The sequence below is a fragment of the Scomber japonicus genome, chromosome 5 (assembly GCF_027409825.1).
Source record: "Scomber japonicus isolate fScoJap1 chromosome 5, fScoJap1.pri, whole genome shotgun sequence".
NCBI classification, from domain to species: domain Eukaryota; kingdom Metazoa; phylum Chordata; class Actinopteri; order Scombriformes; family Scombridae; genus Scomber; species Scomber japonicus.
In genome coordinates, this window is record NC_070582.1 from 22,712,642 (window position 1) to 22,728,993 (window position 16,352).

At 40.1% G+C, this 16,352-nt stretch overlaps 1 protein-coding gene across 1 annotated transcript; it reads right to left on the reverse strand.

The window, feature by feature from the left end:
* Positions 1-1,183: 1,183 nt before the first annotated feature.
* On the reverse strand, positions 1,184-11,038 carry slc1a2b (solute carrier family 1 member 2b). The gene is made up of 11 exons (XM_053318563.1): positions 11,001-11,038; positions 8,157-8,296; positions 6,290-6,442; positions 5,809-6,059; positions 5,509-5,656; positions 5,250-5,376; positions 4,772-5,005; positions 4,474-4,668; positions 3,426-3,560; positions 3,047-3,305; positions 1,184-1,255 (listed from the first exon to the last, which is right to left on the reverse strand). The coding sequence occupies exons 1-11, from the start codon at positions 11,036-11,038 to the stop codon at positions 1,184-1,186; spliced, it is 1,752 nt and encodes a 583-aa protein (XP_053174538.1).
* Between the last annotated feature and the right edge of the window lie 5,314 nt (positions 11,039-16,352).

Genomic DNA, 16,352 nt, shown 5'->3' on the forward strand with positions numbered 1-16,352 from the left:
TTAATTTTAATTTCATTGGCATCACTATTTAATTTTTATTTTGGAAAAGGAAAAATACTTATATAAAGTTTAATATTCAGGCCAGTGATTTTGAAGCTTTAAATGTTGAGGCTTAAACTTCATCAGAAAAGGGTGCTCATATCAAGCCAGTTATAAATGGACAAAATGTGTCTTTTGTCATGGAGGCAGTTCAAAGGCCTCTGTGAGTTGATTGATTTTCTGCCTGTATGGTCCCTATAATTGACTTGGTCATGTTCTTAACCCCAGCTCTCTCTCTCTCTATCATTCACACAGGCACACATAAGTTTTATATCTCACTTAACAGGTGTCACAAAGAAAAAAAAGGTCCCTTTTCCTTAAAGAAGAAAAAAAAAGGGGGGGAAACAAAAGAGGGGCTCCATGATATGATTTGTGCTTTATAATTCAGGGGTGGCTGTGCTTGTGGATTATGAGGCTCAGCATGGTTTTCCTGTCCATTATTGTTCTCCCTGCCTCCTACCCTTTCATTAGTTTGCTGGACCTCAGGGATAGTATGTAAAACTGGCCAAATGCAAATGTGGTCCGATGCACTTCAAAAGGCTCTGACAGTTTAAGAATCGAGAGTTATGTTATCAGATGAAAGACTTTGCTGAAAAGCAGTTGCCTTCTGCACACATTATGATGGTACTGACAGGGATGTACTGCAAAGAAGTTCAGTACAAACAGTATAGTGGTTGTCATGATTAACACTCTAACTCCCACTCATCCTCTGGCATTAGAATGATGAATCATCTGTATGAAACTCAAGATGGTCTCAGTGCATCTCATGTGTTACAGCCAAATACTAATCTTCTCTCATCTTATAAACTCAGAACCAGGGCGTATTGCTAGGAATAGCTTATCTAACATGTTCTCTTTCTACCTTCCCTTCCCAAGCCTTGAAGTATGTTGTGCAAGTATCTGCTATATAGGACATAATTGTGCTCTAATAGGTATACCTCTGATATAATTTTACGGTTATTTAATTAGTATTATTTATCAGTCAGACAGTTACAAAAACTTTTTTAAAGGGACTAATACAAAAGAAAACTAAACTACATAAAAAACAATTAGTAGTTCTGTTCGTGTGACTTTTTCATTCACTCTTTTTTCACCAGATAAGAAAGCTTGTGGAGCCCAGGAGCAGGGGATCTCTGTGCTGCCATTATTCATGTTTCCATGGTTCCTCCTCAACAAGCGTGCACTCCGCAGCAGAGCCGTTAGTGGCTGAGGTTACCTGAAAGCAGTTAGCAGGGACATCTAAAGAGTGGATCCAAGGCACAGATAAATACAAAAACACAGTTCATCTTTCTTTGGATCAAAGAGCTAAAAGTAACACTGCATGATTTGATTCTGTGCTCTCTTAATCAGGTTTGTAAAACTCATAAAGCATTGTTGATCATGATATACGGTTGCTATGTTATCTCAAATTTACCAATCAAACCTATCCTGTTTTTAAATGTCATATGTTTACAAAAATGTTTTATAAAATCCATGTGACTGTAAACATTTTGTTACGGTAAAGCCATAATACTGGTCAGAACATTCTTTTCTGTAATCTTGGCTGCTGTAGAGGTGGTATGGCTATTAAAATACAGCTTCTTAGGTATCATTGCTGTTTTGCAACAATGCAAAATATTTGGGAGGAATACATGAACTCCTGGACGACCACTGATGATCATGCTTATGGCAGTCCTAAGAGTGGAGTTTGGTTTACTGACCTGGGAACAGAACACACATTTATGATGACCAAACACTTAACAGGCAGTAAAAAAATACAAATGAATAAATAATGAATGCAAAAATAGACAGGTTACATAGAAAACAAGATACAAACACTAGAATGAATGCATTGTTATGTTTTTTGTTATTCTGCAAGCACTCTACAGCGGGTTTGCGTCTTTGAAAAAAAGGTTAGAAATGTGAGTCATGCTATTTACAAGCATACAAGAAAGAAAAAAGAAAAACATAGATATGGTAGATACTGGAAATAGCAAGCCTTTGTGTCATATGTTTATGTAAGTAATAAATGGAAACTAAGAAAGGAGGATATAACTTTTTTTCGAAGGACAAATTACTTGCATGACACATTGCCAGTGTTGCTAGGCAACACCTTTTATCCTTTAATAAATGAATAGGCTCATCAGTATCATCAGTAGACATTTTCCACTAGCCTGTGCGTGTGTCAGGGAGCAAGCACTCTGAACTCTAATATATTATTCTAAAAGGCTGGCATACATTCAAATATGGGATTCAAAGTGCATTGTGTTTTACATTATGTGAGCAACTGCACAGTATTCAATTTCACAACACAGTTCTCACAAAGAAAAAGTCTGTGTCAAAATGCAAATATATGGACTGATAATTAGCCTGAACACTTTCCCTTCTCTGTATTTTAAACCCTACACCAAAAAAACAACCCCTTGGAAATTAACCTGTTAATTAAAATCAGCCCAATTTAGATAACGCAGAAAGAAACACAGAAGTAAAAGGTAATTGAGCAATAAATGATGACAGAAAAGTATCTGCAATGACTGAAGCAGACAGGGGAAACATACTGTCAAGGGTTTTTTTTGGAAAAAGGATGTGGTGTGAACTTTTGATGAATAGAAGGGCTGCTAAATAATTCCTAAGGGTTATAATGAGGATCATCTGGCTCTGCCTTTTGAGTTAGAGCCAATCCCCAACAGGTTACAGCACATTCATTATATTAGGATACCTATAGGGCAATAACATTTGCATGCTTTAGAATGATTTTTTAGATTGCTTTGTTTGTAAATTTGTCTGTTTGTGACATTTGGTTAACACAAAAACTGCTATTCCAGAGGAATGAAATACCCACGTACACATGCATCTATTGTTCTCTTGGTTCACTTCTGTCATAAAATAACAGTGAATGTATTTACATTATTATGTACAAAGATGCAAAGAACGAAACAAAAATAGTCAAGCAAATGTGCAGAGTGAGCATGCAACAACAGAGTGAGGGTTATATACAAGTCTCTATGTCTGTAAGCATTAATTGTACCTTGCATTCATCTACTACAACAGAATTGTTAGCAGTGGCGGTTGTGGTAGCGGTAGCGGTTAAGACGCACTGGTTGGAATTGTTTTCGTGGTGGTTCTTCATGTCATCGTAATAAGACTGGGTCTTCGTCATCATTTCGATGTCGTCAGACTTAGCGGTTTGTGCATCCAGCTCTTCAAGCTCTGCCTTGGACATGTGGTACACGATGCCTGCACCGTAGGAGTCACCCACCACATTCACTGAGGTCCTGAATCGGTCCCTGAAGAGAGAGAATTGAGGACCGGAAGAGGCATATTTATTTTCAAATATATACATTTTATTCAATGAGGAAAATACTTGCAGAAAAACCTAATGTAGCAAAACGTTATTGTTAACTCACAGCAGCCAGTCGACGGCAACCAGCAGACTGATGTCTTGGGTTGGCAACCCTACAGCAGTCAGGATCAAGAGCATAGTCACCAGGCCAGCACTGGGAATACTGGCTGCTCCGACACTGGCCAGAGTGGCTGTAAGACTGGATGAACACACAGCAAAAATGGCACTCAGTCACACCCTCCAAAACCACTATACCTAACCATATCCTCTGCCACTGATGTCCCACAAGTCTTCAGATACAGGCGAAAGCAACACACTTAATGAAAAATTGCTACACCTCTCAGCTACAGATGAAGACATTCACTCTATGTATGATGCTCATGTAAAGAGAAGCAGCTGAAGAGCACCTGAGTGGGTCCTTCATCGCACATGAAGAGAGGTTCAAATGTGAAAGATGGGATGTTTAATTTGAGAGTTCATGGATTGATATGCCATAAAAATGTCAGGCTGTAGGTCATCCATCCTTGAGTCTTTCTATTAATGCAGGAGCGTTTACAGAAGATAGACAGATACTCAAGAAGTGATGCGTGGTTGGTGTTTGTCTCCCTGATTTGCAGACACTTCACTGGCACATGTTATTGCTTCCTCCTCCTGGTGGTTAATTTGCTCCGCTGTAAATTTCTTCTCTAAAGAGGCCATGGGGGCTTTTCTTTTTTCTGTTAAATGCCTCTACACTACTTATCTGTTTTTCGTCATTTATAACTAACTGTGTTTGCTAAACTGAATCCTCAAATCTCAGTTTACATCCACTTAGAATAGTGGGTTTTACATTCCTTAATGCTAAGACTAAGAATAGCTTTCTGACTTTAGCATTCAGATAAATCAAGTCAGATAATTCAAGAGGCAAACATTCAGACAGCAATAGATCTCCCAACACAACATTGATATGTCACTCAAAACCATGTCGTAAATGGCATCTAGGCCTTTAAACTATGCAGACCGACAGGTAAGAGTAACAGATTAAAGCAATGATACAGTTTCCACCACATATTTTTTTCACTGAAGAAAGAAATACATATACCAAAGATATACCACCATGAGTGCTTTCTGACCTGACAGTGATAATCTGACCCGGGTCAAGGTGGATACCGTTCATCTGGGCAATGAAGATGGCTGCCACGGCCTCATAAAGAGCAGTTCCGTCCATGTTGATGGTGGCACCAACTGGGAGCACAAAACGAGTGACTCTTTTGTCAATACCCAAGTTCTCCTCCAGACAGCGAAAGGTAACAGGCAGTGTACCAGCACTGCAGGGAAAAGCAGAAAAAAAGGTAGGTTATATGTCCGCTTAATTCCATAAATATTCAGAGACATCCATTCATTTATTCATCCATCCATCCTGGTGCTGACCTAGAGGCTGTCCCCAGGGCAGTGATCCAGGCCTGGAAGATGCCCAAGAAGAAGGTGAAGGGGTTTTTCCTGACAATAACAAAATAGATGCTGGGCAGGAAAATCGCTCCGTGGATGATGAGGCCAACAATCACAGTCACCATGTACATGCCCAGCTGCCTGGCTACCACCTCCAGGTCCTTGATAGAAATGATCTTACCACAGATCAGACAGGCAATACCTAAGGGAGAATACCTGACAAGAAAATGTTTTTGTTACTTTTCATTTGTCAGTAAAACAAATGATTGCCATCAGTGTAAAAATGATGTTTCATTGAAACATATTCAATTTAATTTAAATGAAAAATGCATGCTGCTTTGTATTAATTGAATATTTTCATATGTAATGACTAGAGAAATAACTTGACATTTACAGTTATTTCTGACTCAAAACAAAATTAGCTCAAAAATGAGTCGATGGCATCTTAAGTGATACTAACCACATGATCAAGATGACAAGTTTCATCACGATCTCATTGAGGATGTTGAAGAATTCAATCATGAGTCTTGCCTTCTCTCCCATCTTGCCCATGCAGATGCCAAATGCAATAAAGAAACCAATCATACCTGTGACGGAAAATCATAAACGTGTCAAATGTTGGAATACCAGTGTGAACAGGTGAGATGACTACTGCATGAGGGAATAAGGAGATGAGAGGTTTCAGATTATATGACTATAATACCAGAAATAATACTAACCCAGAACATTCATGCCACTTTTGAACTGCAGGGACTTTTTGACAATATACTGAGGCTGCTTAGTAACATTAGCCAGCAGGCCCTCCATTGTGGTGGCATTGACGTCCTCCGGAACAACAACCTCTATCTTCTTTGTCACTGTCTGGATCTGAAGGAAGAAAAAATAAAAATGATTATGTGTATGACTGATACTGGGTCAGATGCTATATCCTATATAACACAAAACAACTTCTTATATTGTCTGAAAAAATCCAATTACAACATTCATTTGTGTATCATCTTATCATTGTCTTTCCATACCTGTTGGAAACAAGCCTGAACCAGGTTCTCTGGGAAGAGGTTCCTGATCAGATCAAAGAAGGCATCCAAGCTGGACACGTCATCATTTTTTTCACCCTCACCCAGACCCTCCTTCAGTTTGGGGTTTCCAGGGTGGATGACTAACACCAGGATGACTCCCAAGATAGCAGCAATAATAGTGGTGGACATGTAGTAGACCATAGCTCTGGTGCCTAGGCGACCACTAGATTTGGCATCCAAACCAGCCAGACCTGGAGCCAAAACAAACATGATCATGAGTACCTGGTAATTACTTGGTTTTATTAAATGGAAACGTTGCCAATACTGCAACTGCAATTTTAGCAACTACGTGTTTGTTCATGTGCATGATAGGATTTCAGAATCTGGATTATGCTTTCCCACAAAAGGTGTCACACCTACTATATGTACAAACATGTTGGAAAAATGTTTGAAATACGTCAATATACATGTAATAGTGCACCTGTGATTAAACTGGAGATGATGAGCGGTAGGATCAACATCTTCAGCATCCTCATCAGAATATCTCCAGGAAAGGCAATCACCATCACAATATCTGGGTGAATTGGAGAGGCAACACGAAGCAACATCCCCGATACAGCTCCCAAGATCACACCTGAGGCGCAAGAAGTGTGAGTGAGTCAAACTGCAAATGTGTTTTAACGGCCATTTAGAAGAGAAACAGGAAGCCAGATTGTGCTGTCAGAGAAAATTAAGTCAGATATTACATTTGAATAAAACATTAACAAATGGAAATGATGTCTTTATCTTGTGCTGCTGGGAACAACTTGAATATAATCTATTAAATAACAATGTTCTCCTTAAAGAAGCCTTAATAACTGGCCGTTGCTTTATCAGTTCTATAGTTTGGAGCTATACAAGAGGTTGTCTGCTGTAGGAAAACAGTGGGTTGAGGGGATAAAATGGAAACCTGCTAAGAGAGAGTAAAGCTGGTGGAGGATTAAGATCAGATCTCTTTGAAGCAGTGGGGAGGAGGCAGCATGTCAGATTCCCTGGTGAAGCGTCTGTAATCCCTGCAAACCCTAAATGTTCTCTAGGAAATTTTCACTTTGTAACCCTGATCTCAGTAGGATATATTCTGTTACGGTTTATTTAAATTTCTGCTACCTCTACTTATCCTCTAGCCACCGTTCATACTCAAAGACATTTGAAAGTTCATACCCTCCAAATTAAAGCCACTGTTGATCCGTCACACATGTCTCTTCCAACTGACACATCCCGTGACACACTGTTCCTGCACTGGAAGTAAAGATGACCTCTGTATGCTCCAACCCCTCACAGCCTTGCTTACCAGGCCGGGGGGGGGGGGGGGGGGGGACTTTGTGTCTGTGCATCTCAGGCCAGACAAATTTCAACATCCCTCCCCTGGAGCTGCACTTCCTCTGCTACCACACTGTTGCCAAAGATCACACAGCCCAATATGCTGTTTAATAACACACTCTGGAATCAAAAGCCCTCCAGCCTTTTTACCCTAATTGTGTAAGATGTCCTCTGTGCTTTAGTCTATCCTCTAGTCTAGCAGCATCCTGCACACCCAATGGTTTTGGATGGCGCTTGATTTCCTGTGCCTTCTCTTTGGCCTATTTGCGAGCTCCCATTTAGGCTCTTATCTGCCAAGTGACAGATGATCAATAATGGTGCTGGCTCACTTGATTTGCAAGAGTCCTGCCAAGTGGGGTGAGATGTACACATTACACATGCTCACCCAAACACACATCCATGCAAGCAAGCACACAGATACACACGAGTCCAAATGAAAGGCACATATTATATATAACTTCACCAGCTCATAGCCTTTGTTTTTAAGACGGTAATGATTGTGAAGGTCCAGAGAGTTGTCATACATAACTGTATAAATAACATAAATGTATAAATGATATGTGTGGTTCAACACCAATCTGATTAAAGGCCTATAGCCACAAATTGTATCACCCTTTCCTCTTTTCATTAAATCTCCCCCTGTGGCGCAGTGAGCCAGTGAGCTATAATGATGATATTTTTCATGCATCACCAGAGGCTGTTTGGGTGACCAATGCTGCTCAACTCTTGATAGCAACAGGTGGCACAGAAGCTGGAGAAGGTCAGGACACCCGTCTTACTGTCTGGTACACTGAAAAGGCACAGATGGCACGTCCTCCTCCCATTACAAGCAAGCTGCAGAATCGACCTCTGAGCTCAGCACTGGTTGCTAACATTGAGCTCAGCACTGGTTGCTGCCTATTTTTAGAGCACTTTGCTTAATATTTGGACCTGCAGAAGTTTTTTTCTAAAACAAAAGAGGAAAATACACTAGTGAGAAGATTACTGACCGAGGACGGTGAGTGTGAGCAGAAGGTTCTTGAACAGCTTGGAGCAGATTTTGGCACATTTGGACTGGGGCCTGGCCTCAATGGGCTCCAGGTGACTCTCGTGCATCCTCACCTCCACTTGTTTAGGCATACTGTTGGCACTGTGACAGAGAGAGAGAGAGAAAGAGGGAGGGAATAAAGAAAGGGATATTTATTAAATGCAAAGCTATCAAGCTAAACCATTTTGAGAACACATTCGTGGTCATACAGCATTATTCGTCATTATACATCATGAGGTCACATTTTGGTGTGTTTAGTTGCTTTGAAAAAGAACAAAGCATTATGTTAACTCTGCAACAAACAAAATAAAGTACAATAATGATTTATGATGTGTATAATGTAAAATAATGTAAAAATCAGATAATCTGGATGTGCATTATATCTCTGAATAACATGATCTATTTAAATAGCAAACAGTAAATGATGAGAAAAATGTTAAGCATTCAAGCATGTTGGCAAGCTGTCACTCCAACACTGTTCATGGTTTCTATAGCATCCAACAGATGGAAGCTGACGACAAGCTGCTGCTTGTAAAATTGTAGTCCTTAGGGGCTAAACTTGAGAGGAGTCAGTTAATTAAAAACTGATTTTGTATTCTTCATTTTGGACTGTGGATGAACTTAACATACTGCTGCTACATACACTACATTGAAAAGTAGCAAAAAATTGAAATGTCAAATCATGCTAATGTTAAGATATTATGATATAAAATACTATGTCACATGTATGTTTTTTTAGTTTTTACCGGACAAGGTGGTTCAAAATGTAGACAAACAGACACAGATATACCCTGGTACATGTCTTTATCGTGCAAGGAAAAAGACAAACAGCAGAGAAAAACAATACAAAATTCCAACTTTATAAGACAGGTTTAATTAATTACTGAAAGTTGGAGCAAACATATTTTACACGTTCAGATTTGCGCACCCATTTAATACTTTCATACATACTCTATCTCTCTCCCTCAGTTTCCTCTAATGCTTGCGTGACAGTAAATTTAGAATCATACAAACCCCTGAATACAATTGTGCAATGGGGGGGAGCAGTCATACAGCCCAATTAACTGAATGAAAAGTAATTTTCCAGTCCAGGCAGATTGGAGCAGTTTCCTGGTCTCATCGAGGTGTGAATGAGTTTGTTAGCAGGAAGAGAGACAGCTGTGTCTGTCACTATGCCAGTAAGTCAGGTGTTCAATAACTGAAAAGAAAGTGACTGAAAATAGACGCTATTTATTCACCGTTTACTAAACGAATAATCTATTTTTCTACCAGATCTATTTTTCTGTTTGACATCTTTTGTGTCTATGTTGAAATGGAAATGTCTCTATGTTGCCATTCATCTCAAATATGCCCATGAAAATGTCTGCAGTGATGTATTGCAAAAGAAAGCCAAGGACAAAACAATGTGACTCTGACCTTTCACCTAACCCCTGGGGTTCATGGCCTGAGACTCACCAATAGAAGCCTCAATAGTGAAGTTAATGTTTTTGTCCTCATACCCGCCCCCCCATATTCCACTATGAAGTGAGAACACTTCATAGATATTAATCATGCTGGTTGTCAAGTTGTCAAAGCTGAAACTTGATCAAAGGCAAAGCAACACAACTTCCTTGCAACAAAATGGCTCTTTATGGTGTTATTGTTGTTGTGTAAGTAGTCACTAATAATTCCACACACACACACACACACACACACACACACACACACACACACACACACACACACACACACACACACACACACACCTCCCACAGCTTTGTGTATTGCTGTGTTGTGAGCTTGGCTATAGGAAGACCACCTGGTAAGCTTCCAGGCACACAGATGGATCCGCTCTATCTCCTCTTATTAATTTCAAAGTGACATGTGAAAAAATAAATGCATAAAATGCAAGCAGCAGGCAAACAGTCGTCACCATTTCCTTGCCGTCTTTCCATACTTCAGTTAAAAGTTGGATGAATTAGTAAAATCCCAGAAATAAAATGCAGAAGAATTAGTATTACCATGTAATCCCATTTCATAAAAGTGATGAGTGCTGTTAATTGAATTTTCCCCCCGTTTCTCTCCATTTCATTATTTTTAGCACTGAGAGAGAGAGGAAGCAGACGTTGGGTGTCACTGAGGTCGGATATTATTCTGTCATGATCCCCTCATTATCGCTTCTCTCACCAAGTCAGAGATAGATGAGAGAGTGGGCTTAAGTGTGTAATCTAATGACGGATGAATATGAAAATGTATGGCAATGGTACAGCAGTAAAAAGTAAGAATGTGTTTTGTATGTTATAGAATTATTTCCCTGGATGGAGAATTATCTTTCATGTACACAATTTTCCCTCCAGAATAATTCTGAGATATTAGGCTTCAAAGTTTTTGCCACAGAAAGGGTTAAATGGATCTGGGAAGAATGCCACTAAGATGTTAATAGCCAAACACAGAACCTCATAATTCAAAAGTCATGACATACACATTCATACACACATGCACGTTTTTTCTGCTCAGTCTCTAATGGGATCATTTTTATAAACCAGTTAATCTTGCCCGATACGTTAATCAGATTAATAGCATTAAATGACTGTAAAGCGATCATGAATGAATGAAGGACTTAATAAAATAAGATCTTGTTTTGATGTCAGTTGACATACAATCTGAAGTGAAAGAAATTCTGTAAGATTGCATTTTATCTTTCAGTTTAAAAACAGAGCAATTTTCTTATCATTTTGCTTAACACCAAGTCCTTCTTACTATTTACCTTTACATAAATTGTGTAATAATTCAATGTCATTGAATTAATGGAATGTATAGTACTTACTTCATTTCTAGAGGAGTTGAGGTAAGTGCTATATACATTTACCAGGATCAAGTCTCAAGTCTTTGGCATTCGAGTGTGAATCAGCACAAGAAATCGTTAATAGGATCACAACTGCTCCATCCAAAATGTTGCCAGATGTCAGCAGATAAGTTCCCAGGTACAGCCCGAGGCTGAAAACACTAGAGCTTTGCTGACAGCTAGCAGCGCTCAACTATCCACGAGCTCTTCCAATGCATCCAGAGAGGAGCGAGTCAACACAGCCCAGGCGACAGACCGAGTCACAGCCACAGCAACCTGAATTGCCCCATCCTGATGTCTGCAAACCCCCCTCAGCCCCCACCCCCATCCCCAACACCACCACCCACGACCAGCCAAAACATCAAGTCACACACACACACACACACACACACACACACACACACATCAAACCTAGAAATAAATAAATAAATAAAAGAAGAAGTGGAGGGAGGAGTCAATATCCAAGCTTAAGAGTCAAATCCCCCAGAGTCTGTTCATTCCCTGGACACTGTAATCCCCCCAGAGAGCACCCTCCCAGACTCATCCAGCGACATGGGATAGTGAAAGAAAGGCCATTCTGCTGGAGATGAGCATGATGATGCCTGCTAATGGCACACTACAGACAGTAGTGCTTTGCATATAGCCCTTTTGCTGAGAAGAGAATAAACAACAAAGGAATGACGAGTGGAAGATTTAACGTCAGTAATGTTGGCGTTTTCAGGCTTTGGGGTCATCCCGATGGACAGCAGATGAGAGGTTAATGTTAACTGTTCTCTGCAGTTACATATTATGTCATTCTTGAGCCACAGTGGTTCAAGAGCTTAAACAATGAAAAATGTATATACTATCAGGTAATCTCTGCAAATGGTCACAGTCATTGGATTCAAAACAAAATACAAAAATACAATTTAAAAAAAGGAAAATTAAGAAACTCTTACAATATAATGGAGTTATATTTGACACACACCACCACTATATACATTTACATATCCTCACTAGTCAATAAAACTCCAAAGCGTTGAACCTCAAAGCACAAATGACTAACGTGATTCATGTGAGGCTGGTGTCACGCTGATTTCCCTCTAGTCTCCCAGCAGCATGGGACTTCACATCGTATTGAGCTGTATCACATTATTCTAATTAGGGAAATGTGTTGGAAAGCTATTTCCTCTTCAAACAAATGACCAACAGGACAACAAAAGCAAGTGGAATGCCATCACTGTCGGCAAAGGTTGTGTCATGACAAATCACTCATCCTAAATCCCTTGACATGTCTTACTCACTCAAAGAGCTCTCTCAGGAAAAAAGGAGCATTTTTGAGATGAGAACAGGGGAGAAGGGCAGAAAAGAAGGGGTTACGGGGGGGAGTAAGAGGGACACTAGGGGAGAAGAGGCTACTGGGGTCACACCAGCACCTCTAAGCCAAAAGAGGGGCCTATGAGGGGAAGGCTGAGGCAGCCATCCCTGCTCTTGGCTGGTACCATGTGAAGCTCTCTGCTTCCTCTCTCTTCCTTCTGAGAGGCTTTGTTTCACACGCAAACAGTGGCAGTGGCCCCAACTTGCCCGGCCAAGCGCCGCATCCAAACTGGCAGGGCGAGGAAAAGAAAGGAGGGGGTTCGAACTGGAGGGGGGTCGGGGGTATAAGGGTATAGCGAGCGGGGAGGGCTGTGGGCATGTCCAGAATGCCAGCTCTTTCAGGCCACTGATGTCATGCCTGTGCCCACCGTGGGAGAGCAGCGGAGGGACCAAGACACCCCTTTCTCTTTCCCCCTCCACAGTCTCTTTTTCCAGGATGAATGAATCTTTCACAAGCAGCAGCCCATTGTGTACCATAATCGACGGCGATTATCCCAATTTTATGCTGCCTTCCCAGTGCGAGGAGGTTCCCTGAGTGCTGGCATTGAGGACCGCTGCGATGCAGCAAGGACCACGAGGGGTTGTCCTAGCAACACCCTGCAGCTTAGAGAGAAGAGGATAAAGGGGAGAGAGGAAGCTCACTGCCACACAAACACACGCTCAGCACACAAACACATAGCCTACACTCACACACATGCTCCTATCATATAAGACAGTGAACAACTTGATAGAGAGATAGCTAGTAAACAGATAGACACCACATATTCATACCCTTATCAAATAAAATTTAATTTCATAAATCACGAGGTAACACAGCTTTAAAAGGACTACTTTTTAATTGAGCCACTTTAATGTCTGAGCTGCATAATTAATGAGCTACTATCACACATTGTGTTATAATCGACCATACACAACGTAGCCGTGATTACATAATAATTAGCAGGTTTGTATTTCAGACAGATTGTGTGGTTATACTTGTCTAATCAGGTTGTTAGGATCCATGCAATAGTGCAGAGGGAGATGTAAATGAGAATACAAGTTTCCCACTGGTCTCTCAAGGGGCCCGATGCCTGTTCTCATGACTGGAGCATCACAATATACTGTGAGGTAAAGGCAAATGGAGCTGGGCCAAGCTCCGGATATATCTGGCCTCTATGGGCCTCGCAGCCACTTGCCATGCAGTGGGAAGAAATGGGCTCACACATACTGGCTGCCTAGGAGCTGTGAAAAAGCCCCCCCAAATGAAACTCTCAGCAAACACTTCAGGTTGTGCTGTGCATAGGAAGTGGGAGATAAATTCCAGCATCTGATGAAAGGGAAGCTTTGTCACTCTACACCTCTCAATTATGTATCTTGGATGGTTCTCAGAATGAATGTATGCAGGGATAGATGATGATCAAGAAATGTGTGGACTATCATGCAAATCTGGTTTATTCCATCAACAGTGTAGTCTACTGTTCCTCAGATGCTCAACACAATACTGAGGACTCTCTTAAGAGTGCTGCTTTCTAGGAAACAATATATCCTATGGTTAGAGGGTCCAAGGCAAAAAACCAAAAATACAAACACTTTCCCAGTTGGTGCAAATGGCCTCAAAGTTTTGTATAGATTCAATATCAGACCTAAATCAGCACTGCATCTTTCCAATCTCCAACAACTGCCAACAATGAAATTTGTCTACCAGTTTCTCCTTCAGTTCTTCTTATGGAGACGGAGAAAAAATTGTGATGTATGTGTATGTTTGTCCACTGTCTGCATATATTTATGCAGCTCAGCTGGTTCTGAATGTACTCAGTGAAAACACATAACATACTCAGTCCAAGCTTGTTACAGGCTGTATCAGTGAGGGTGAACCAAATCCATCATCCTCTATGATTGGTTAATTTTAGGGGGCAATTCAATCAAATGTAGGTGTGCAAAATAACTCAGTAGGCCACTTGAAATTTGTCTTGAACTGCTTCCAACTGAACCCTGCCAAAGGAACTGCACAATGAATTAGGCAAATGTTGGTTGATATTCATTATTTTATCATTATTTAACATTCATTATACAGCTATCAACAAATAATTAAAAAAAAAAAATCTGGCCAGTTACCTTAGGGGTCAGCGACCTGTGGCTCTGGAGCCACATACAGCTCTTTAACACTTTAATTTTCATCTATTATTGTTATAATCCTTAAATGATTTTTCTTTTCTCTGATTGTAAAAGTGTGTAGCCTCTACACAGAATTTAAAAAAAAGTTTTAACACTTCATTAAACTAAAATATGGTGTCAAAACCTATGTTTACGGTCCAGCACATTATCCTCTAAATTTTGACAAACCTCATTAGCAGTGACTAGTCTTCAGTCTCCCTAGCTAGGCAAGCTATGAATTCTTAATTTTGTCAGTGAATTGAACAACACTTAGTTGATATTGTTATGTTTTATGCTCTGTACTTGGCAGAAGAAAAAAGAAGAGGATTACCTCGCACTGAAACAGACCTTTTTCTTTTTGATTTTACTATTTTCAATGCTATTAGGTTATATTTTTTATTTATTATGAAAGTAGACTTCTTTTTATTTTATCCATTTGCACAAACATGAGAAAAACTCAGAGTATGCCTGCAGAACTCTTTGTAGCTACTTTACTACAAAGTAGGCCTACACACACCCGTGGATTTTTTTTTCCACTTAACAATTGTTCAGTTTTATGTTTTGTTGGTGATATCATCCTTCCTCCAATAAAAATAACAAAAAAATGTTTTATTGTACTTCTATAATTTCATAAATTCAAGAAAACAGGTTTATATTGAACAAATAATTGTAAATACGTGACTGCAGTAGCCACATGTGGTGTGAATGCTCATTTAGACTGATTAGTAATGCTGATAGTCTAATTTAGACATAAGAGGCTGTGTCACCTTCATTATAGGCGCCAGACTGATTTTTTCTTTAGGGGGAGTGTGGGGTGCCAAAATCAGCCTTATAATTACCTGTTTGATAACTATTTCTTGGTGGGCCAACATTAAAGTGTTCTTAAAGGGTTGAGCCAGTCAAGCAGGCATTCAGTACCATGGTCAGTGACACAGCCTCACAGGTCAACCTGACACTCTTTAGTGCTCAAGGAGATGCTTTTATCACTACTCATGAGGTTAGCATTAAAAACAACTCTGAAATAGAAATACATTTACCATATACATTTACACATACAAATCCTCCTTATTTGACAGATAACTGAGTCTGTGTCTTAGTCTTAAATCAATTCTACAGAAGACCACCAGTCTCATTTGTATATCATGCGCAGCACTTTGCAAAATGCCAAATATGTTTCATATAACAGCTGTAATACTGTAATCACAGCTGTGTTCATGCTTTCAACATATTTTCCATTTTTACCATTCTATTTTACAATCAGGGTGCATGAGCATTCTGGCGACGCATGATTGAACACTACGTGCCTGTCTCTCAGCATCCTCTAAGGTTTCCCTTTGTTTGGCACAACTCTTTGTGTTCATAATGAGGCAGTCATTAGAGAGAGCCTCTGGGAATCCTGAGGCTAGTGTTGTATTCTGCATAGGTCCCTCAAATGTGACCAGTTCCACTGTAATTATGCGCTAACAGCCTATTATGCTGGGGAGTGGTTGTCATAGACTGAATTGGGCAATTCCTATTCATCTGGATAATATCTGCAGAGGGACTCAGTTTGATGGCATCTAATCCAACCACAACCCACTTCACTGCCAGACCTACAGTAGAGAACTCAAATATAATCCAGTACTCATCACCACATGGCTTTTTCTCTCCCTGTCCACCTCTTTATTTACTAATGTTCTTCCCTTGTTGTTGTGGTTCACTCTCTCCTCCACAATTCTCTCACAGTCTTGACTGTTTTCAGTTATTTCCTTTAAATCTCTCACCAAAAGGATTTTGTTTCTATATGGCCCGGTATCCCAACCCCCCTTGTTTGCTTAAAGCTGCACAGATGAAAGGTCAGTAGAA

Excerpts from the sequence above, each read along its gene's own strand:
- slc1a2b (XM_053318563.1), bottom strand. The coding sequence starts at position 11,038 with ATGTATATAGCACTTACCTCAACTCCTCTAGAAATGAA. Across the intron at positions 5,377-5,508 it reads AAGTGGCATGAATGTTCTGG|GTATGATTGGTTTCTTTATT; the intron begins GTTAGTATTATT and ends TTTCCGTCACAG. Across the intron at positions 5,006-5,249 it reads CTTGTCATCTTGATCATGTG|GTATTCTCCCTTAGGTATTG; the intron begins GTTAGTATCACT and ends TTTTCTTGTCAG.